Genomic DNA, 25,215 nt, shown 5'->3' with positions numbered 1-25,215 from the left:
ACAAGGAGGGTGGAGTCACTGTCAGAGGATGTGGATCGACAAGTGTTAAAGGGCTTGTCACTCTGTGAATATTTTTCACTACAGTTCAATGAATCCCTGGATGTAATGCAAACAGCTCAGCTTGCTGTATTTGTCAGAATGGCTTTCCAGGATTTTACAAAGGAGGACTTCTTCACTCTTTTGCACTTAAAAGAGAGAACGAGGGGTGAGGATATTTACAATGAGTTTAAAAAATATGTCCGTGAAAATGACATCCCCATTCATAAACTGGTGGCAATTACTACTGATGTGGCTCCAGCAATGCGCGGTGTGCGCGTTGGTTTTATAGCACTGTGCCGTAATGACCCTGATTTTCCCAACTTCCTGGATTATCACTGTGTGATTCATCAGCAGGCCTTGGCTGGGAAGGTCGTGGACTTTTCTCATGTAATGACACTGGTAGTCAAACTGATAAACTTGATTCGAGCAAAAGCGCTTCAGCACCGCTTATTCATGGTGTTATTGGCTGAGCTCGATGCCGCTTACGGAGACATAATTCTTCATGCTGATGTTCGGTGGTTGAGTCACGGGAAAGTGCTGCAACGATTTGTTGACTTGCTGCCGAAGATGAAGACTTTTCTGTCGATAAGAAACGAGGAGCACGAGGAACTGTCAGATGATGCGTGGCTACTGGATTTAGGGTTTCTGACAGACCTAACGGCTAAATTAAACGCACTTAATAACGAGCTCATGGGAAAAGACCAACACCTGCCCCACACGATAAGCGAAGTAAATGCGTTTAAGGCCGAGCTCGGTACTTAGATTTTAAATTTAAAGAACGGGAGGCTGACACACTTTCCCAATTTGGAGAAAATGTTACAGGCCATCAAGAAAAAAAATGCTTTTCGCCCTGAGCAGTACTGTGCTTACCTAGACAAACTGGCAATAGAGTTCGATCGGCATTTTGGGGAGTTAAACGTCAAGAAAGATATTGCCGCATTTATTTCAAACCCATTTCTGCCGATTGATATAGAACAGATAGCAGCCAAATTCCAGCAAGTATTTGGTGTGCCAAGTGATACTGCAATGGAAATATTTGATTTGCAAAATGACATTAAGCTTAAAGCAAGATCAAGGGACGGTGACTTTTGGAGTCTTGTCAGCAGGGAGAATTTTCCTCATCTCGCCACATGTGCACTGGAAGTCAGTGCCTACTTCGGGTCAACTTATCTGTGTGAAATTGCATTTTCACAGATGAAAATTATTAAATCTAAGTACAGGAGCTGTCTTACTGACAGACACCTCACAGACTGTCTCAGACTGGCTGTCTGCAGTTATGAGCCAAATTTCAGGGAACTAGCAGAAAGCATTTAGCCCCAGTCATTACACTGAGTGCAACAGTCAATTTTTATTCATTTATTTTTCATGTTGAAATAAAATTAAATAATGAAACTTAGAATTAAAGGTATGAAGTATTGTAATATTCTTAAAGAAAGACAGCTATGGCCTCTTTGATATGCTAGTTACAGTGTTTTCTTGGTTGAATTAATTTAAAAGTTTGACAAAAGCATTTTATGTAATTCAAATACAATTAGCCCAAATGAAAGGCCTCAAGTTGGAAGTACAATCTGAGCTGTTTTTTCTCTAAACGATTTAGTAGGTCGATCTTGCCTTTCACTAAGGCTGAGGTAGGGGATATTGGGCTTAAAAAGTTTGGCGACCACTAATGTAGAGGAATGAGATTAACTGGATAGCTTTTCAAAGAGAAACAAAAGGCTGACTTGTCCAATTCTGTTATGCATGGCCCAACTCAGCCACGCCAACAGCATTGCCCATTGAGCTAGTCCCATCTGCCAGTGTTTGCTCAGAGCCTCTATCAACCTCTCCTATCCATCTACTTATCTGGATGGCTTTTAAATGTTGCTAAGGTGCCTGCCTCAACCACTATTTCTGGCAGCTCATTCCAAATAGAAACCTCTCTTTGCATTAAGCAGCCGCCCCTAGTGTCCCTTTTAAATCATGCCTTCTTGTTTTCAGCAACCCCTCCATGGGAAAAAGACTGTGTGCTTTCACCCTTTGTCTCTTATGATCTAGTAGATCTCTACTGGATCATCCCTTAATCTACATTCCAGGGAATAAAGTCCGAGTCCATATTCCATGAATCCAAGCATTACCACTTCTGATCAGTTTTTATACAAATCCCAATGGACAACGTCAGTTTGTGCTACAACAACACCCTTAAATTAAAGTAGTAAAGTGATTGGATAAAGCAACATTACACTGAAATTGTGACATATCTAATTAGAACTAGAATCGGGTTTAATGTCACTAGCATATATCATGAAATTTGCTGTTTTGCGGCAGCAGCACGTTGCAATACGTAGTAATAAAATCTATAAATTACAATAACAAGTACAGTATATATAAAAAAGAATTAAATTAAATAAGTAGTAGAAAAGGGAGGGATAAAAAAAATAGTAAGGTAGCATTCATGGGTTCATTGTCTATTCAGAAATCTGACGGAGGAAGAGAAAAGCTGCTCCTGGAGCACTGAGTTTGCGGCTTCAGGCTCCTGTGCCTCCTTCTTGATGGTAGCAATGAGAAGAGGGCATGACCTGGGTGGTGGGGGTCCTTGACGATGAATGCCACATTTTTGAGGCATTGCCTTTTGAGGGTGTCCTGGATGCTGGGGAGGCGAGTGCCCATGATGGAGCTGGCTGAGTTTGCAACTTCCTGCAGCTTTTTCCGATCCAGAGCGGTGACCCCTCCATATCAGACGGCGATGCATTATGTTGAAGTTTTTATACCATAATTAGAATGGAGGATGAAGCTTCATTCTAGAATTGGGGAGTCCCAGCTCTAAACTAACACTGTACAAATTGATGCAGACTACTTTGTATCTGAATAAACATTGAAGAATTGATTGCACTGTTTGAAGATTCAAAAGAAAGTGTCAAAAGAAATCATTCACCCAACAAAGCTGTTCCCCTTCCAGCACCAATGAATGTGGACAATGATTAGTTGGTATAAAAACAGAAAACGTTGGAAACACTCAGCAGGTCAGGCAGCATCTGTGGAAATGAGGAACAGTTAACATTTCAGGTCTGGAACTCTTATTCAGAAAGATCAGCACCTTTCATCATAACTCAGGTTTTTATCTGCAAACTGCTCCAGGAGCGTCCGCTCAATTACCCGCTTGGAAGCCTTGTTCTGGAAAAAGTAAACCAGGACATGCTGTAGTCGAGGATCATTCTGGGGTGTCGGTTTGTCCTTGGCCAAATCAAACAACCGTGAGTACTCTTCGTGGAATGCCTAGGTAGGTAAGGGAAAGAGAGGAAAGAAACATATAATTGAGTACCAAACAAGAGAACAGAAGCTGGAAGCAAAATAGGGGTGAATGGTGGATAAGTTCATGAAATTACTCAGCATGCCTGAGGTATCTCGCCTTTTTGAAGATGATGGGTAGAGATCACAACTGGCATTTAGCACACAAAAAAGGACATTTACAGAAGAGATTGAGGCTTACAAGGGAAAGAAGCACTACGGGAAATGTGACTAAGCAGCTCTGCAGAATGGCAGGGTGGAAATCATACGAAGATTGGACAAGCTCTCCTTAGACTAGTGGAAGACCAAAATCCACAAACTACCTGGGCAGACATTCAGTCTGAGCTCACAGGTTAGTGACACTAGAAGCAGAATAGGTGTTACTGACAACATGCAGTTCCATTGATTAGTGACTGAATATGAAATACAAGTCTGGGGAAGACGACACACCAGAGAGACACACACATAAACACAATTGAGCCTCACCCTGCCGCTACCTTATTTGGAGAGTTGCTTTAAAGCTTCACCTGAATTCATTATAAAATCATAAGACCTTAAGACAGAGGAGCACAATTAGGCCATTTGACCCATCGAGCCTGCTCCGCCATTCCATCATGGCTGATTTATTAGACCTCTCAAGACAACTCTCCTGCCTACTCCCCGTAACCTTTGACATCCTGACTAATCAAGAACCTATCAACCTTCATTTTAAATAAACCCAATGACATGAGACTCCACAGATGTTTGTGGCAATGAATTCCACACATTCCGTGGATTCACTATGCTCTGGCTAAAGAAATTCCTCCTCATCTCCGTTCTAAATGGACATCCCTCTATTCTGAGGCTGTGCTCTCTGGTCCTAGACTGACCCACCATGGGAAATACCCTCTCCACTCCACTCTATCTACGCCTTTCAATATTCTTTTAGTTAGTCCTGACGAAGGGTCTCGGCCCAAAACGTCTACTGTACCTCTTCCTATAGATGCTGTCTGGCCTGCTGCATTCACCAGCAATTTTTATGTGTGTTGCTTGAAATTCCATCATCTGCAGATTTCCTCCTGTTTGCCTTTCAATATTCAATAGGTTTTAATGAGATTCCCCTTTATTCTTCTCAACTCCAGTGAGTACAGGCTCAGAGCCCTCAAATGCTCCTCAAACATTAACCCTTTTATTCCCAGAATTATTCACATGAACCTCCTCTGGGCCATTTCCAATGCCAGCACATCCTTTCCAAGATAATATGCCCAAAACTACTCACACACTCAAGTACGGTCTGACCAATGCCTTATAAAGCCTCACTATTACACATCTCTGTTTTTATACTGTATTCCTCTTGAAACTAATGCTAGCATTGCTTTTGCCTTCCTCACCACTGACTCAACCTGCAAGTTAACCTTTAGGGATTCCTGCACAAGCACTCCCAAGTCCCTTTGCATTTGTAATTTTTGAATTTTCTACCTGTCTACCATTCCTTCTACCAAGGTGCATGACTGTACACTTCCCTACACTATATTCCATCTGCCACTTCTTTACCCATTCTCCCAATCTGTCTAAGTCCTTCTACAGACACATTGTTTCCTCAACACTACCTAGCATCGTATCACCTGCAAACTTAGCCACAAAGCCATCAATTCCATCATCCAAATCATTGACATATAATGTGAAAAGAATCAGACCCAACACAGACCTCTGTGGAATACCACTCGTCACCAGCAGCCAAACAGAAAAGGTTCCCTTTCTTCCCACTCTTTGCCTCCTGCCAATCAGCCAGTGCTCTATCCATGCTAGTACCTTTTCTGTAATACCATGGGCTCTTGTCTTGTTAAGCAGCATCGTGTGCGGCTTTCTGAAAATCCATGCAAACCACATCCACCAACTCTTCTTTGTCTATCTTGCCTGTTATTTCCTGAAAGAATTCCAACAGATTTGTCAGGCAAGATTTCCCCTTAAGGAAACCATGCTGATTTTGGCCTATTTTATCATGTGCCTCCAAGTACATAAAACCTCATCCTTAATAATAGACTCCAACATCTTCGCAACCACTGAAGTCAGGCTAACTTGTCTATTATTTCCTTTTTATCTACCTCCCTCCCTTCTTGAAGAGTGGAGTGACATTTGCAATTTTCCAAACCTCTAGAACCATTCCAGAATCTAGTGATTCTTGAAGGATCATTACTAATGCTTCCATGATCTCTTCAGCTACCTTTCAGAACCCTGGGGCGTAGTCCATTTAGTCCAGGTGACTTGTGTACCTTCAGCTTCTCAAGCACCTTCCCCCTAGCAATAGCAACTACACTCACTTGAGCCCCGACACTCTCAAGTTTCTGGCATATTGCTAGTGTCTTCCGCAATGAAGACTGATGCAAGATATTTATTAAGCTCATCTGCCATTTCTTTGCTCCCATTACTATCTCTCCAGTGTCATTTTTCAGCAGCTCAATATCCACTCTTGCCTCTTTTTAACTCATTATATATCTGAAAAAAAACATTTGGTATCCTCTTTGATATTATTGGCTATCTTACCTTCATATTTCATCTTTTTCCCTCTTATGGCTTTTTAAGTTGTCTTCTATTGGCTTTTAAAAGCTTTCCAATCCTCTAACTTCCTGCTAATTTTTGCTGTATTATATGCCCTTTCTTTTGTTTTTATGCCATCTTTGTCCCTTGTCAGCTCATCCTCCCTTTAGAATACCACTTCATCTTTGGGTTGCATCTTTCCTGCACCTTCCAAATTGCTCTCAGAAACTGCAACCATTGCAGTTCTGCCATCATCCCTGCTAGTGTCCCCTTCCAATCAACTTTGGCCAGCTCCTCTCTCATGCCTCTTAATTGTAATACATCTAAGTTTAGAAACACAGAAAACCTATGACACAATACAGGCCCTTCGGCCCACAAAGTTGTGCCAAACATGTCCCTACCTTAGAAATTACTAGGCTTACCGGGAACGGAGGTGACTAACATTGGCCCTCCCACCTTGCCATCCAATTGGTCAAGGCAAAAAGGCCGCGGAGGAGTATAACTGACCCCAATCAACAAGTCAGAGCAGTGATAACTCCACCCTGGTGGTCTCCAGTGAAGACTTTCAACAGCAACCACTGCTTTTTGACCTGCCCGAAACTTCTTGTCCTTCCACCAAGATATACGTACGCAAGTACTGCTGACTAGTAGATTCCAGACTACAGGTGAGGGATGCACTGAGGCTTAGTGCAACCAGTGCAGTGGCTCTGTGGAAAAGGGCCACAGTCCTGGCTCCTTCCACTACACACATGGAGTGGCTGAGATGGATGGGGAAGACCCTCAAAACACCAGGGGGGCACACGAGTACAATCATGTTAACATTCTCTTTAAACCATGGTGCCATCAGAATCAGGTTTATTATCACTGACATACAGTATGTCATGAATTTTGTTTCGTAGGAGTAGTTATAAGACATAATAATTACAGTAAGTTACAAAATTAAAAAGTGCAAAACATGGTGGAGTGAAAGAAGCTATTCTTAAAAAGTAGAGTGAGAGACTTCTAGATCCTGTACCACCTCCTTTTGTTTACATATTTAATTTGGAATTAAGTTTATAGTCGAAATAATAAAAATGAGCCTCAACAGCAACCATTAAAGCCAGTGAGGATCGCAGCCAGGCTTACTGTAAGACTCCAACAAAGTGTGGGGAGGCACAGTAGCTTTACAAAGCCAGCGATCATCGATCGGGGTTCACTTCCTACCGCTGTCTGTAAAGTTTTTTTTTGTGTTCTCCCCGCGACTGTGTGGGTTCCCTCCAACATTTCAGAGATGTAAGGTTCGGGTTAGTAAGTTGCGGCCATGCTATGTTGGCACTGGAAGCACGGGGACACTCGTGGGCTGTCCCCAACACTTCCTCGGATTGTGATAGCTGTTGATGCAAAAGACACATTTCACTGTACATTTTGATGTACGTGTGACAAATAAAGCCAAACTTTATCTTTAATCTTTATCAAGCCTAATGTTTAACATTTCTACATAGATAATCTATTTACATTCCAACTTCCCATATGTCAGAAAGCTATCTCTAAGAATCTGTCAGCCAAAAGATGATTCACTGATGAACAACAGAGAGACGATGACAAAAAAAGTACAAAAACTGTTCCTTAAGGGATATTTGCAGACTTTTAAAAAAAACCTTGACAATTTTTCAAATTTAGTTCAAACTTCAGTTTTATATGCCTCATTATTTTGCAATTCCAGATATATATGTTGCTAGATTATCTTAGTACAAGAAGAAAAATTGGTAAATGTTACCTTTGCAAGTAATACAGATGTTGAGTTGACCCTAGACATTACAGGTGTGTTGAATTATACATATCGTCATGAAGCAGCTCAGCTTATTGACAAATATAAACTGCTTGACTCAATTAGTGATTTGGAGGTTGATTGGCACACACTGACTAATAATACAGATCCATTAGAATGAAAATTAAGTTGCCATTTAGGACTTGTGCATCACTAACCTGACCACCCATCATTGTGAGCATAGCAGTTCTGGTACATAGCATTTACATGCAATGATGGAGAACATGCCATTCTGACCTGGACAGGATGTTGTTGGGTTGGTCAGACAAGCACACCAACATTTGCTGATTTAGATTACTTGGGGGTAAGTACACTGAGGCCAGACATTGTACAAGAACATATTTATTGTCCAAAATGTACTGCTGTGAAGGAGATGGCAAAACAAATTCATAGTTCTTAAAAGGTAACAAAATGGAAATAAATAAGGATATGTCAGGACAATACTGAGTGGAATTAACTGGATAGTGGTTTGAAAGAACCAAAGGAATATCAGTCTCTTTCTACAACCAAGATTCCAGAAATAAATGGTATATGTTAAGATGAAACAGGCAACATATTAGAATAAATTAAATCCCAAAAATCTACCAAACCACGACAGTAAGATTGTTAATCAAAATAACTCTACACAAGACTTATGTACAGTAGCATAGTGGTTAGCACAATGCTATTACAGCTCAGGCATTGGAGTTCAGAGTTCAATTCTGGCATCCTCTATAAGAAATTTTGTATGTCCTTCCTGTGTGATCGTGTTTTCTCCTGCAGTCCAAAGACATACCAGTTAGTAGGTTAATTGGTCATTATAAATTGTCCCATGGTTAAGCTAGGGTTAAATCAGTGGGTGGCAGAGCTTGGATGGCCAGAAGGGCCGTCTATAAAAATAAAGATCCATGCAAATTACAAGCTTTGCAAAAGTACAACAGAACAAATACCTTTCTTAACCCTGCCTCAGCACCATCCCGGTCATAGACTTGTCTGGACTTGGCAATAGCTAGAATGATGCCCTGCATAGCCGGACTTAACATTTCCTGCCATAAGACAGTGATAGAAAGGAAAAAATGCATCAGAAAGACAGAGAGAAATGTCAGAAAAGAAAGGACCGAGATCTATACAAATTTTAAAAGCATTACGGGAGCTGAGCTAAGAACTTGATGCACTTCTGATCATATTTACTTCTGTTTGACAAAACTGCTTGTGAAGCAGCTTGAGATGTTTTACTCTGTTTACATGTGCTGCACAAACGAAGTTGATGCTGCTTTATATTCAAAAAGTATAGGTTTTGAAACTGGGGTGTTTTATCTACTGCTCAGAAGCAAAACAGACTTGGAATGAAATGAAGTTTTTATACATGAAGGTGGTACTTGTTTGAAAAGGGAAGCTATTAATGGGAATAGACAACAGAAGAGCAAATATAGTGGCATATATAGCCTGTTTCTGCGCTGTACTTTTCTATGACTCTATGACAAATCAAATGACTGAAGCTCATGATTTACTCCCATTCCCATATTCGTAAAAGAGCTCTCTGTCCCTTCAATATTATTTCAGGATTTTACATTTCTGATCAGACGAGATCAATGATCAGATTGCTACATTCTGGACACAATTCTCAAGCAATTGAGTTATTTTCCATATTCAGCTTGAGTAGCTGTTCATACACATATCTTTATGCATACATAAAGTACAACAAAGCAAATCCTGACCTGGATAGCAAGCCGTCCTGTATTCATAGTATGTCAGTTTCACTTAGCACAGTCTGAACAAAGACCAGATCTACTGCAAAGAATGTGCAACTGACTTGGCTTCAAACTGAAATGTGGTCTGGTCTAACTGGGTTATGTAGGCAACCAGGCTCCACTGATAAGCAAAAATTTGCAATACTAGGGGTATGAAATTTAAGTACTCAGGTCAGGGAGTGTCAGTAGAGACAGCAGAGCTAACATTTCTCTAAAAAGGGTTTCTCTCATCATAGTAACTGTCGGAACTGCTGAGTATTTCCACCAGTTTTGTTTGAAGCCCAGCACTACCAATGACCAGTTAACACCATTTCCAGATCAGAACTGTTCCACTCTTTGAAGGGTTACCCAAGAATGCCACAATATTTCTAAGATACTCAGATCTCCATTCAGTATACTGTAGCAAAGTGCCAATACTTTCCAAAGTCCTACCATTGTTGGTACTGGATGAAGGTAGGGAATAGGAAGGAATTTCATTGTGGGAATATCAACACTTTCCCCACACATTTACAGAAGATCAACAGGAAATAGTGATATAGTCAAAAGGCTGGCTTCAATTCCAGTGTTGTGAAATAGTTAGTGGGATTACATATCACATCACGATTGGAGTAAAGGCAGGTATTAAGGATAATGAGGGGGCAACTTTTCACCATTTGCAGTCGTCTCTATTTTCTTTTAAATGTTACTGCTGTAAATCTTTGCTGCTTTTGGAATCATGTAAGCTCCTCACTTATATCACCCATTGGCAACACAATATGAAGCAGCTTGGCTTCACGTTGGCACCGGCTTTAACGACAAGAGGAGTCAGTCTTGGAGCTTGAATCTCAAACTAATACTGGAGCAATGAATTGTGAGACACCATGAATGAACAAATTGACTCCGGACTTTGTTGCACCAATATTTGCAATATTAATGATGCCTTTAAAATTCCAACGTCAAATGAAACTTAGCTAAGTTTCCTCAAAAGTTATAAATTACTACTACAATGTACTAATTTCATCAGGCAAGGAATTTAATGTTGCCAGTCTTCCGTTGACCTAGTACCTCCTCATTGTAGCCATCAGCATCATGGCGAACCTGAACCTTTCCAATAGTCGGAATGTCCACCTCTGTTATCTGGGTACCAGTGTGTTCAGACTGCTCTTCTTGCTCACTGACTGCCTCCGGCTCTGGCAACTGCTCTGCTTCAGGCTTGAGCTCAGGCTCAGACTTCTCTTTGGTTTCCTTGGTCTCCAGGCCTGGTTCTGACTAGCTCAGAAAACAATGGGGAAAGAGCAGAGGAAGTGAAAGGAAAGGAAGGGAAAGAAGAGGACAGAGAAAAGCAAGAATGATAATCAAGGAAAGTTAAAGTGTGTGCTTATTAGCAGCATTTGTGCAAAATATAAGTATCTTCAGTAGAAGCATTTGGATAGGGTAGTATTGGAGCAATAACCATGGTCTGATAATCTTAAAAGTTGAGTTTAAATCCAACTCTGCACTGTGAGAGTGAGAAATTAGTTGAAGAACAGCTCCCAGCCCTGGAGGACACCTACAGCTCTCGCTACCTAAGGAAAGCTACAAGCATCTGTAAGGACAATACACACCCATGCAAATATCTGTTTGAACTTCTTCCATCTGGCAGACGTTATAAGATTTTCTATGCCCACACTTCAAGACTGAAAAATAGCTTTTTCCCCAGAGGTATAATTGTTCTGAACTAATCAATCAAGCATCATCCATAAATTTGTTATATTGCTACTTTAATACTGGTTTTATGGGAGTTGCACTTTTGTACTGCTGGACATTGCTTGTACTGGCTGGTTACTTGATTTTATTAACTGTTTATTTATTTTATTTGTTGTTTCATAGCATTGAGTACGAGAGTTGCAAACTTATTTTTGCTGTATTGGTGCATGACAACTGTACTATGCAATGACAATAAAGATATTTCATTTCAAATAAATTGTTGTCAACCATGAAGCTATTGTATTGTTGAAGACCTAACTGGCTTGGTCTCGTACTTTTGACAAGGAAGGCTGGACTTGCTTAGAAGCAATTCTGGACCCACAGCCCTCTGACCTAAAACCCTTTTGAAATGATCTAATAAAACTTTGGAGTATCAAACAAATCAAGAGTCAAGCAGTGGAGAAACAACTGAGACTGCAGATGCTGGAAATCCAGAGCAACGCACACAAAATGCTGGAGGAACACAGTGGGTCAGGTAGCATCTATGGAGAAGAATAAACAGTTGATGTTTTGGGCTGAAACCCTTCATTGGAACCAGCCAGACTCCAGTCCTGATGAAGCATCTCGGCCTGAAACATTGACTGTTTATTTCCCTCCAAAGATGCAGCCTGACCTGCTGAGTTCCTCCAGCATTTTGTGTCTGTTGATCCAAGTAGATGGTTCGCCACTATCTACTAGAAAGCTAGGAATGGAAAATAAACTCTGGCATTGACTGCAGCTTCCATATAAATTCTTAGTGATGTCTATATTAGAATCCAAGAAAAAACTTCCTTGATGTAATCCACCAGAAAGGGGTATCAGATCCAGGCACTGAAGAATGCTGCATCTCACCCCGAAGAGGAGTTTACAAAAGGTGGTTAACATTGGTTACACAGGCTTCTCATAACATCAGCATTGCTCCCTAATGGGGGATTTCTCAATTATTCCATTAATTTATTAATTCATTTAAATGGCACTAAACACAATTTAAAAAGGATTGCAAACAGCCCCACTTCCAAAGAGCAAGACATTGCCTTGCTTTGCAGCAATATACTACAACAGGAATTTATTGCATTGATATAAAATATCAGGAGCACCTACAAATGATAAGCTGCAATAGATATTGTGCTCACTCCAACCTCTCAGCAAGTTACAGAAATTCATAACATGGTAATCACAGAATCAGTGTTCACCTACATCGGAATAGAAATAATCGCCGCTTGGTGAACCGGAAGGATGCTGTGCTTTAACATAACTATACGATTTCAATGGCCACTTTAGCCACCAGATCATCTCATCAGTCCAATGACAAAGCAGCCCTCTTGATAATACAATGCTTTACGAATTGCTTTACAGCGACACTTCATAAGAACTGGGGACTGGCCGGTCCCAATGAAGAGTCTCAGCTTGAAATGTCAGCTATTCATTTCCCTTCTCAGATGCTGCCCAGCTTGCATTCCATTCAACTGCTCAGATTTCTACTACATCTCACAGTTTGTCACATCTCAATGTAAATTGCCCCCAGCGTGTAAACAAGTGGGAGAATTTGGGGGAGTTGCTGGGCAGAATAAAATGGGTGAGGATAGGATTCATCTATTATTGTGGTTGATGGTAGGTGAAATAACAATGGGCTGAAGGGCCAGTTTCTGGGCTGCATCTCTTTACAACTCTTGATCAGAAATTAAGCCTTATTTAAATTTGACTCAACGAGACAATGCAGGAGACATATTCACAGCTAAACTGCTTAAAACTGAGCTTATGGTCTTTTTCTTGCACTAAAACTTCTACACCAGTAACACGCCAAAGAAATGGTTGTATGCAGCTCTAGTGCTCTCACCTCCTTCAGGGCAGCCTCAGCACCAACGTTCTCATAAGACGTTGCAGCTTTCTCAATGGCTTGGGCTGTCTGATCCTTGACCATCACAGCGTGCTTGGCAGAGGCAGAACATGTACTCTGCTGACTGGCAACAGTCTGTTCTGTAGGACACAGGGCAAAACCATAGGAGATGAGAGAACTGCCGGACTTTACTGCCGTGTGGCTAACACTAACCTGTCAAAAAGAGAACTTAAGAATTTTAGTCAGATTCCTTGAAACTTTAAAATTATGATCTTAAGATCCTTTCCAAATGTTTCAGAGCACTGCAATTGTGCATGCAGCATATTCATCAGATATAAAGCACTCACCTGTTCCATCATCGACTACTCCCAACACCCAACCCAGGCTCTCTTCTCACTGCTGTCATTGGGAAGGTGGTACAGCAGCCTCAGGACCCATACCACCAGGTTCAGGAGCAGTTATTATTCCTCAACCATCAGACTTCTGAACTAGAGGGGGTAACTTCACTCACCTCAACACCGAACTGATTCCACAATCAATGGACCCATTTTCAAGGATTTTAATGCTTAAGTTCTCAGTATTATTTATTTATTTATTTATTATTACTACTTGGTTATTTTTGTGTTTGCAGTTTGTCTTCTTTTGCACATTGGCTGGTTGCCCAACTTTGTGTGAAGTTTTTTCATTGATTCTATTGTATTTCTTTTCTTTACTGTGAATGCCCACAAGAAAATAAATCTCAGGACATTTACTTTGAACTTTGTTGTTAGTTTCCAAATCCTTTCATATGCTTTCAGAGGTTAAAACCATTGAAAACTTGGAAGCAGCGAAGCATTTTCCATTACAAGGAAAAAGTGCTCTTGCCCCACATTACTCATACCACATGCTGGTCTCCTAACCATCAATAACCCTGTGCTCTTACAATTGTGGTCTTTCACACATTGCTAATTTTCCTGAGTCCTTCTTTGGACGTAGTCCCAATCAGCTAGACCTCAAGCTCTGCAATTCCCTCCATAAGCTTCTGCTCTCTCTGTACTTTTGATGGTTATAAAATTAGCTCTTTAACAAAGCTGCAATCATCTACTCTACTTTCTCCATGTATGGATCTTCCCCTGTTATACTCTTACTTTGCAGTGAGAGATCCTATATAATAAGCTATTTTCATTCCTCATATGTTCATCTTTCTGCCCTATATTTACAGAACTTTCTGCAGGCATTTCATATTTACAATCATCAAAATTGTTCTTAAACATTTAAGTTTGCAAAATCACAAGTTCCCTAAAATTTAAAAAGACTGTGGTACATTGCTCAAGTTGTATAACACTTGACAACTCTCTCACATTGAATGATATCCCAGTCCTGTGGCCTTTCTCCATATTTGTGAGACTTTTTCTAACCAGATATTTATTCACATTCCTTTATACAGTTACTTCCAGCTCTACTTCTATCACCTTTGTTAAGTTTTATATTGCAGATCATAACAATTAATTTCATTTAAAAATACAGAATTCCTTCAAATTGCAATTGTTTTACCTTAAATTTGTGTTTACAATCATTAAAGCTTTCCTAAACCTTTCATATTTCTGATTTATCAGCTCTACTGTAAGGTGAACAATCAGTTACTTTGCTCACTGCACAGAAATGAAGTGCCTCATCTTGGTACAGTTCCAGTTAATCTTTCCTGTAAATTCTTTCCTTTCAAAGTTCAGTGTCAATTACTGGATTCTGATTATGCTCTGCAACATAGGCCCTTGGCTCTCAAGCCAATTCCCAACGAAATCAAATACCTTCAGTCGCACTGCCCGTAGGTTCCTGAACTTGTGGCATTGGAACCAGTTCCTTCTGTGGGATTTTTCGGACCTGCTCGTCATTCCACTCTTCCAGTTCCTGCAGAAAATGTCGGTTATCTTCACAAACAAATTCCACAAGTTCAGGTGGAAGGGCATGGATGGATCTCAAAATCTGTCCTGTCTCCACATCCGTGTCCTCTGTAATGTTGACAACACTCATGATTTAACAAGTGAAGAATTGGAAAACAACATATCAATATTATTGCCCTCTTGACCAACAGCATAGTCCAATGAACACACACCCACAGAATAATTGCTCAAGAAACCTTCACAAAATGATAGTTTCTGCGGCTGTATTAGCATTTAAGCCAACTTAATCAACACATAATGAATATAATCTGTAGCATATGGAAAGACTACACCGCAAACACCATATTAGGGTCTTGTCTTATTTCTGAAAAATGATCTAAATAATGTTGAGTAGACACTGGAAATTGCAAACAAAAACAGAAAATGTCACAAATGCACCATAGGTCAATTTAGGAAAGAACATCCCTTTCATTTACACCAGGATGGTCTAAAGCAGCAGTTCCCAACCCTTTTTTAAGCCATGGACCAATACCATTAAGTAAAGGGTCTGAGGACTTCAGGTTGGGAGACCTGATCTAAAGGCCATTCACTTTCTCCTTAAACAGAGGTCCAACACATACACTCTGGTCAAGTCCTTACAGCTAGAATGACAGAGCATACTTGACCAAAGGATTAATAAATCCAATCTAATGGTGCGGTGGAACCCAATGTCGGGGTTGAAATTTTTAAGCAATTTGTAAATGGGAAGAAAATGCCCAGGTATTTGTTTATTTAAAAAATGTAATTTTTCTCTGGACATTTACTGCGACACTATTACCCAAGCAATAAGCCATTATAAGAACAAAAATGACTGTGATGTGTCTAGCTCTGTCCTCTCCAGTCATTTGCAGGTATGAATATTCATGGTAAACACAAGAGATTCTGCAGATGCTGGAAATCCAGAGTAACACACACAAAATGCTGGAGGAATTCAGCAGGTGAAGCAACATCTATGGAAACAGTCGATGTTTCGGACCAAGATCCTTCATTAAGACTAGAAAGTAAGGGAGAAGCAGCCAGCTTCTTCCCTCTTCCTTTCCCGTCCTCATGAAGGGTCTCAGCCTCAAATATTCATGGTATATTTGATAACAAGTTTTAGACTCAAAAAGATTTCAAAGCATTTTTGTTGTGCTAATGTTTGGACATCAAACACTTCCACTTGTGACAATTAGAATGGAGATGGTAAAAATAATAGAAAAGTTTGTGTGAATCAAATTATTTGGATGCAATTGTTGGATTATAAATTTAGTGCTTTGAGGGTGAAGCAGCTCCAGTTAAGGGTTAAAGTGCTGTAAGAGACTCCTTGTAAACAGGCAGAGGCAGAAGGTCCTGAATGTGTATTTTCATTTATGTCATATGGACATAGAAAATACACCCTATCCTCGTTATATGCGTCTTCAGACAATGCGGATTCACAGTTATGCGAGGAACCTATTTCTACCAATGTCTCCTTATATGCGTCCAAGACTCACACAGTTATGCGAGGAGCACTGCTTTCCCGCCAATACAAGTCACGTGTGCACGTCTCACAATCTCTCTCCCTCCACTCTCGCATTGGTTTTGGCAAGGTGTGGATGCGCAATCTTAAACTTCTGTTGGTTTTACCTACGGTGCAGTGATTTTGTGCTTGAAATATTTAATCCTGCCTCCTAAGCATCCAATATCATTTCCTAGGCCATCAGCCGAGCAGCAGAGAATCACTTTAACACTTGAAAAAAAAGTTGGAAATTATAAACAGCGCAGCATCAGCTGAAGGTAACACAGCTCTGGGACACTACTGCCGGGAACAGAATCTTGCCTTTAAAGTTCTTTTGTTGCTTGGACAATGCGCCTGCCCATCCTAAACATTTGGACAGCATTCATCCTAACATAACAGTGTGTTTCCTGCCACTTAACATCACTGTTTCAACCACTCGACCAAGGTGTGATCCACATTCAAGGCGTACGTATTTTTTTTTAAACGGCGAACTATCTCTCAGATGCTGCAAGCAACAGACCATAAGACCATAAGATATAGGAGCAGAAATAGGCCATTTGGCCCATCAAGTCTGCTCTGCCATTCAATCATGGGCTGATCCAATTCTTCCAGTCACCCCTACTCCCCTGCCTTCTCCCCATACCCTTTGATGCCCCGGCTAATCAAGAACCTATCTACCTCTGCCTCAAATACACCCAATGACTTGGCCTCCACAGCCGCTTGTAGCAACAAATTCCACAGATTTACCACCCTCTGACTAAAGTAATTTCTCCACATCTCTATTCTAAATGGACACCCTTTAATCCTGAAGTTGTGCCCTCTTGTCCTAGACTCCACTAATCCCGAGAGTTTTCCCAACGGTGAGGGAATGGTGGAAGTCGGAACACTTGGCACAAATGGCGATGGACATGGACCCAAGTTTAGAACGGAAGCAGCATTTCAGTCGTTCCCTGCTGTCAACTCTTCTTCCCTACAAGCAAATTTATGCTGAAAAACAAAATGCTGCCAAGCAAACAACCCTCACCACTTCCTTCAAATCGGTGTCATCTCCTGCTGCCAGCAGCTCTAAGAGTTTTGTGAGTCTTCCTTCACCCCTTGCTGTGCTTGATGTTATCCTGACGAACACAACCATCCACCTTATCCGTGTAAAGCTGCCCGACACCACAACAACCACTCATCTCCCCGAGCGAACACACCTGCCACTGTTGGTGAGTACTGTACACCCTCAGATGTTAACTTTCTATGATTTATTACATTGAATTATTACCTTAAATTGATGAAATATAATACAAATGTTGTCTTGTGGTACTGCTTTTGTGTCGTATTGGTATGAAAATGTGAATAAGTTACAGATAAAACATATTTAGGAAGCCCTCTGGAACGCATCCCTATTTTCTTCATTTAAATATTTATTCACATTATGCGATTTCACATTATGCATCAACTGCGAGGAACATATCCCTCGCATATAACGAGGATAGGGTGTAGTCACATTTAAGGTTAGCTACCAAGACAACAGGAAACAATATTGCCTCCATGTACAGGAAGGGGCCAGCAGCAGCATTTAAGGATTAAAGTATGTAAAATGACCAGACAGGAGACCTATTAGAGTGTAATAGGTTGCAACATTTTAGAACATTACTTTGGTAATATTGCATAACATCATAAGCAATATCATTTGTCATTATCATCATCATCAGGTGCCGTGCCCAGTTTGAGCTTTGACTGTCATGGCCCACACACTCCTGTTTCGGGTCAAGTGGATCAATGCATTGGTATTCATTTCCAGTTCTCTGGCTGCTGTCTCCATCATCATTTGTCTTTGTCTTCCTCTTGCTTTCTTCCCTTCAATCTTTCCCATAATTACCGTGCATTCTAACTCCTCTTTCCTAATCACATGTCCAATGAAGTTACGTTGCCTTTTCATGATCTCATACATTACTTCTCTTTTTGTGTTTGCTCTGTTCATGACATCCTTGTTAGATATTTGTTTCGTCCACGATATTCTTTGCATCCTCCTCAAAAACCACACTTCTGCTGCTACAATTATTTTCCTCATGTTACTAGATATTGTCCAACATTCTGAGCCATATAACATAACTGGATAAACGTAACATTTCAGTACTCTGAGGCGGGTTGTCATACCTAGTTTAGTATTGGTCAGTATACTCTTCATTCTCGTAAAGGTGTCTTTTGCCATCCCTATTCTTCTTTTGATGTCCATGTCACACCTGCCATCTGATGTCACCCAGCTTCCTAAGTAGCAAAAGTTCTGTACTTGTTTTATGTCTTCCCCGTTTATTCTCAGCCTGCAGATAGGATTCTCCTTCTTTCTGGATATCACCATACATTCTGTCTTTTTGCAACTGATAGATAGATCCATTTTTGCACTTTCTTCAACAATTTTATCAATTAAGTTTTGTAGTTCTTGTATTTAGATTATTTTGCTTCTGGCATTGAGTAAGGCTTTAATAAACAAAAGAGTTATGAGGTCTGCTGCTTGAAAATTATTATAAGATTTTCCTTGCCAGAATAGATTCACACTGAACTCAGAAAATAAAAACTAAAGCATGTCTACACCTCTTCCAGTAAAATGTCCTGACCTGCTATGCATTTCTACAATCTTCTGCTTTTTTTATTGTTTGCATTTTGTAGTTTTGTCCAATGCAAGAAAGACTGAAAAATGGCCTGTGTTACTGCTAATTCTACAGGGCACCTTCATCAACTTCATTGGAGCTTAGTCTAAAATCTTGAATTTAATGTAGTCTCCATTACTCATCATTATTATGTGCCATGTCATATGACGTGGGCGATCATTGTCTTCCATCTGTCTTTAACCTCTACTACAGGGGTCCCCAACCTTTTTGCACTACGGACCGGTTTCATATTGACAATATTCTTGCGGACCGGCCGACCTGGGTGGGGGGGGAGGGGGGGTAGGGTTGCCAACGGACAAGAGTAGCAGTCAAATACGTTGTTTCCCCCAGAGACTACAATGACCATGAAGCCTTGCGTGGGCACCAGTGCGCATGCGTAATTTGCGCATGCGTGTACGTGCCGATTTTTTCTACAAATCGTTTTTGGCGATTCTATTCGGGGGTGGGGGGTGTTAATCACGACCGGAATATAGGTGATAAGTGGCTAATACTCTCAATTTCGTTTCTAAAAGGGTTTATCTAACGAATTTAATATTAAACACACAGCGCATATTTCCCTTGCATGAATATAGCGATAAGTCAATTATCGGGGAGGACGGGGAGCTTGAAGTAAGTGTTGAATGAACTTCCAGTAGAAGTGGTAGAGGCAGGTTCGATATTATCGTTTAAAGAAAAATTGGATAGGTATATGGACAGGAAAGGAATGGAGGGTTATGGGCTGAGTGCAGGTCGGTGGGACTAGGTGAGAGTAGCATTCGGCATGGACTAGAAAGGCAGAGATGGCCTGTTTTGTTACATGGTTATATAAGTCACTTGTAAGTCAATAGCATCATAACATTTTAAGTAACGTTTGGATATTAAACACACAGCACATATTTTCCCCCTATGATCATATAAAATCATTGCAACACACGAATATCGCTGAATCAGTGGGAGCCCTGGGGTTGTTTTCCTGCAACAAGATGGTCCTATCGAGGGGTGATGGGAGACAGCGATACTCGACCGGGGATTCCTTGTGTCCAGTCTATTCTGCAATTTAGCTTTCATTGCGTTCATTGCAGAGATATGTTGGAAATGGAAGCAACGTTTTCAGTGCTTCCGTGGCTATCTCAGGATATTTAGCCTTGACTTTGATCCAGAATGCTGGCAGAGATGTTATGTCAAACATACTTTTCAGCCTGCCGTCATTTGCAAGCTCGAGGAGTTGATCTGCTTCCCACGCTGACATGGATGACGCGCGCGTAATGACCTCGCATGGGTTCAAGTTCAACAGTGCGCGTGACAGGGAATGAGGAAAGGTGCAGCTGACTCATATCACCAAATCATATTGTTTCCTCACGGCCCGGCAGCGCATGCTTTGCAGCCCGGTGGTTAGGGACCGCTGCTGTACTATCTCTACTACTAATGAACTAAAATACCAATCCAGGTGCTTAAATTTTCTGGTAGGAAATGATGCAAAGGCCTTATGTGATAATGACCTCAACAACCTGCATTTGTATTGCACCTTTAATGATGTAAAATATCTCCTGTCTTTTCAATTGAGGAAATACTCAAAGAATGTCCACAAAGTTGATTTTCAAGGGCAGACTAAAAATAATGAGCTGTGGAGGGGCAGAAGGCTTCAGTAAAGTTTCTAAAGTTTCTGTTGAAGACACGGTAATTAATGGCTGGACAAGGAAAATCAGCGATATAAAAGCTGCCAGAATTAGAGGATCAAAGAGCTGGAGCAGAGTACAGAGACGAGAAAGTGTAAACCCACGTAAAGAGTGAGAATTTCAATAAATCAGGTCTTTGTTATCCACCAACTCATTATCTGCTGATCAAATACTTGCAATATACACCCAAGGTTCCACTTCAGATAGTTCTAGAGGCACCAAAGAGGGGGTGCAATACTGTACACACGAAGTCAGTCAAAAGTGTCAGCTGGGCACTCAGCCAGAAATGAGGTTGGAAAAACAAGCTGGGTGCATGACTACATATAAAACTTACAAGGGTGTTGCCAGGAGTTGATGACTGAGTTACAGGGAAAGGTTGAACAGGTTAGGACTTTATTCCTTGGAGCGTAGAAGAATGAGGGGAGATTTGATAGAGGTATACAAAATTATGAGGGTATTGATAGGGTAAATGCATGCAGGCTTTTTCCACCGAGATTAGGTGAGACTAGAATTAGACGTCATAGGTTAAAGGTAAAAGGTGAACTGTTTAAGGACATACTGAAAGGGAACTTCTTCATTCAGAGGATAGCAGAATAACAGTTCAGCACAGACTAGATGGGCCAAAGGATCTAGATCTGTGCTGTAGCGTTCTATGACCAGGGGTGCAGTGCCAATTTTTTAGGTGCCGGAGCTATACGAGGGGTGATTGATAAGTTTGTGGCCCACGGTTATACAGCTCTCGTTACATGCACGTGTAGTTCAACTCTTTGATTGATTATGCAGAAAGTTTAAAGTTAATAACTTTTGTGGTATTTCTGTTTCAGATAATTGAAAATTGCTAGGTTTTCAAAAATTGACTCCTCCTATCTTAGGCCACAAACTTATCAATCACCCAAATTTGTGCACCTGCTCATTTCACGTACTGGGCAACTTCCTTGCCCCATTCATGTAATGAGCAGGTACACAAATTAGGTGTGATTGATATATATAATGTCTTATAATGTCAAGCACTAAACCAAGATTAAAGAAATATATGAATTCCAGAGCTCCACAGAAATATAGTGATAGTTAAGACATTAACAAGATTATAGCCCATCACTACATTTCAGTGTATAACTGGTACAATAAAACATATAATACTTAATTTAATAATATGACAAAGTATTGCACAGTTGCACTCACTAATTATCATAAAATACAACTATCACAGCTTTTGTCACTTTTACTGTTATCTGTCTCTTGTATGTTATTCCTGTCACACTCCTCAGCTTGTTTACGAAAGAAAGTTAACATTGTTTGCTTAGAAGCCATAGGGTTGTTAGTGAGGAAAATTAACTTTTGTATTAGCGAGTAATCCACGGGCCACCACAGATGTAGCCTTACTAATACGACTGAGTCAGAGCAGACAGCAGGGCCCGCAGCACTTAGCAGTGCTCCTAAGCAGGTATAAAAATAACAGAAATAAAGCAAATAAGCTTTTTACACTTCTAACCACCTGAATTGGAACCAAGTAATAAAGTATGAAAGAAGAACATTTAATGAACGATTGCTAAAGCCACGAATATTGCTGAATATTAGCATCAAAAGCAGTAGGTTGGCAACTCTGCCTTGTACCGTTTCTCTTGCAGAAAAGGTTGGACAGGAAGTGTACCTGTGAGCATTGATACTCACAATATCCTCACACGTCGGGTATTACATGGTTAGACAAATACCAATACAGATCCTGTTTAGTCTTTAAATATACAAGTTAAAGAAGCTCGAATCTTTACATAAATTATTATCGTATCTATACGAATAAAAAATATCGTATTTTCGAAGTGACAAATGTTAACGGGGAGGAGAGCAACCATTTGGAAGGTTTGGAAATGCGTTTCATCTCGTTCATTGCCTCCCTAAGTTACTCTTTTTCCTATCAACACAAAGAGAAAACGAGCCTCTTTCCGATCAGCTATAGTTGGTGGAGCTCGGCCAAGGGGTTGACCCGTTACTAATGATAGTTGAAATGACGTAAAACTAGCTTATAGCCTGGAAATGTCCTTTTTTTCCCCATTTGGCTTGTAAAAAAAACTAAATTCACGTTATCCAGGTGTAGAAGAGGATTTTGGATGATTACCTTGAGTATTTCATCAAAATCTTGCAAAAGATAAGCAAGGAGTGAATTTTTCTTACATTATTTTCGATTCTTAACCTTGGGTTTCGATGTTCATTCCTTGCTTAATATAGCTCCAACCTGGAATCCAATGGTACCCATTGGAAAGAGCGGAAAAATGCTCACACTTGTGTAGAGTCCTCCGCGGCTGGAGAGAGACTGAGGATCTGTGAAATGGCGGGAGGCTACAGCAGGGCATGCTGGGAAAACAACGGATCGCGCGAGGACAAATTTCACAAATACCTAAATAAAAAAAGTCACAGCTCCAGGATTTCACCAAAAATGATCAAAATATCCTATCCTAATGTTATCAGTGGTATTTTCCCCACCAGTCACCAACCTCTCTCCCCAACACCAACTTCTGTAACATTCCCTCTATTTAATATGCGGCCGCTGTTAAATTTCCCGCTTGTTTATTTTGACTTTTTTTTACATACAGAGGTGCTGGAGCAGTGTTCCAGTGTGCTCCAGCAGCACTGCACCCTTGTCTATGACTCTATACAAGCAGAAACTTACATACTTATATAAATATTATAACGGAGGGATCTTCACCAGCAACAGGATTGATATTCTTGTCTGTGATCCATGGAAAGCCCATGATACTATTCACGGATAATGAAGACTTAATATGCACAGAGGTATTGCCAGATGAATTCAATATACGTCAAGCTGCAACCACAATGACTGAATAATCTGGCATGGTACAAGGGCAGTATGGTAGCAATGTGGCTAGTCTAACACTTTACAGCGCCAGCGACTGGGATTCAATTCCCACCACAGTCTGTAAGGAGTTTTTAAGTTCTCCCTGTGATTGCATGGATTTCCTCCAAGTGCCCTGGTTTCCGCCTACTTTCCAAAGATGCATGGTTAGAGTTAGTGAGATGTGGGCACGTTATTTTGACTCTGGAAGCAACAGCACTTGCAGGCTGCCCCCAGCACATCTTCAGATTGTGTTGGTCATTGACACATTTTACTATTTCGATGTGCATGTGACAAATAAAGGTAATCTTTAAATCTGGGAAAGGTGCTGCCTTCTTAACAAATGTCAGTCACACAACTGCAGAGAACTGTGCTGAGCTCTGTCCGTGTCACAGAAACCAGCCCCCTCTCTATGGACTCTATCTATATTTCTCACTGCCTCAGTTAGGCAGCCAGCATAATCAAAGACCCCACCCTCCCATACTCTATCTTCTCCCCTCTCCCATCAGGCAGAAGATACAAAGCCTGAAAGCGCAGATCACCACACTCGAGGGCAGCTTTCACCCATTGTTACTAGACTATTGAATGTTGGCCTAGTATGTTAAGATGGACACTGAACTTACAATTTACTTCACTATGGCCTTGCACGTTATTGCTTCCCTGCACTGCACTGCCTCTGTAACTGTAACACTTTATTCTACTTTCTGATATTGTACTACTTAGCACTACCTTAATACACTGTGTAATGAATTGATTTGTATAAATGGTATGCAAAACATTTTTTCCTTTTCTTTGGCATGGCAAAACATATTTTTCATTGTACCTTGGTGCACGTGACAGTAACAAACCAATTTACCAATTCAACAGAAAACATGGAAGGGCTTTTTTCTTTACCAGCGATAAGCTGAGGTAAGTTATCATTGATGTACATCAGGCAATATGCGCTAGCGTTCCGTGACCCTCCATATGAATCTCTCTGCAGCTCTTCCCATGACGAGACGGAGACTGAGACATCATTGTACTTGAGCCATATTTTCTTGCTGTGGTCATAGATGTAGGCCCAATAGTGTCCAGCTGAAGCCTGACCTTCGTGCACAAGCACTGCGTGAAGCCGATAAGGAACCTAGTTGGCAGAGAAACATTCACCAAATTAACAATGTCTTAACAACACTCCAGAAAACTTATTCCACCAGCTTCAATGTAATATAGCTGACCCCAAAATTATTCATCAACTCTGAGACACAGCTCTGGGTTCTGCAGCACTGCAACTCGGCATGCTGTGATACAACATATTTCAGTTGTTTCTTATTATCACGGGAAGGGAACTGGAAACTGGACATCTGTGACATTATGAGGCAGCAGAATCAGATTTAATATCACTGACATACAGTATGTCATGAAGTTTGTTGTTATGCAACAGTACAATGCAAATTACAATAAGAAATATATATGAAAATTAAATTAAACAAGTATTGCAGAAAGAGAACAAAAATAGTGAGGTAGTATTCATGGGTTGGTTCACTGACTGTTCAGCAATCTGATGATGGAGAGGAAGAAGCTGTTCCTAAAATATTGAGTGTGTATCTTAAGGATCCTGGTTGAAAATGGTTACAAAACTTTCCACCTTATATTTGGCTCTCAAGTGCCGTGTGTTATCATTGAACATATATGTGTATACTGACTGGCTGCATCACAGCCTGGTATGAAAAAACCAATGCATGTGAACGGAAAATCCTACAAAAGGTAGTGGATTCAACCCAG

At 40.7% G+C, this 25,215-nt stretch overlaps 1 protein-coding gene across 5 annotated transcripts in view; it reads right to left on the bottom strand.

Annotated features, from left to right (window-relative positions):
- usp28 (ubiquitin specific peptidase 28) overlaps positions 1-25,215 on the bottom strand; it is a 122,445-nt gene that overhangs the window by 9,106 nt on the left and 88,124 nt on the right. For 3 of the 5 annotated variants that reach the window (XM_063038308.1, XM_063038309.1, XM_063038310.1), the window contains exons 16-21: positions 24,349-24,577; positions 14,686-14,886; positions 12,899-13,038; positions 10,402-10,605; positions 8,557-8,652; positions 3,113-3,291 (exon numbers count right to left, since the gene is read on the bottom strand). In XM_063038308.1, coding sequence (XP_062894378.1) covers positions 3,113-3,291; positions 8,557-8,652; positions 10,402-10,605; positions 12,899-13,038; positions 14,686-14,886; positions 24,349-24,577 — 1,049 coding nt within the window. The remainder of the gene's footprint in view (positions 1-3,112; positions 3,292-8,556; positions 8,653-10,401; positions 10,606-12,898; positions 13,039-14,685; positions 14,887-24,348; positions 24,578-25,215) is intronic. The other 2 variants (XM_063038311.1, XM_063038312.1) reach the window with 1 other exon arrangement.

The sequence above is a fragment of the Mobula hypostoma genome, chromosome X2, assembly GCF_963921235.1.
Source record: "Mobula hypostoma chromosome X2, sMobHyp1.1, whole genome shotgun sequence".
NCBI lineage: Eukaryota > Metazoa > Chordata > Chondrichthyes > Myliobatiformes > Myliobatidae > Mobula > Mobula hypostoma.
The sequence above is the reverse complement of the archived record's forward strand: the minus strand, read 5'-3'. Positions and strand labels throughout refer to the sequence as shown.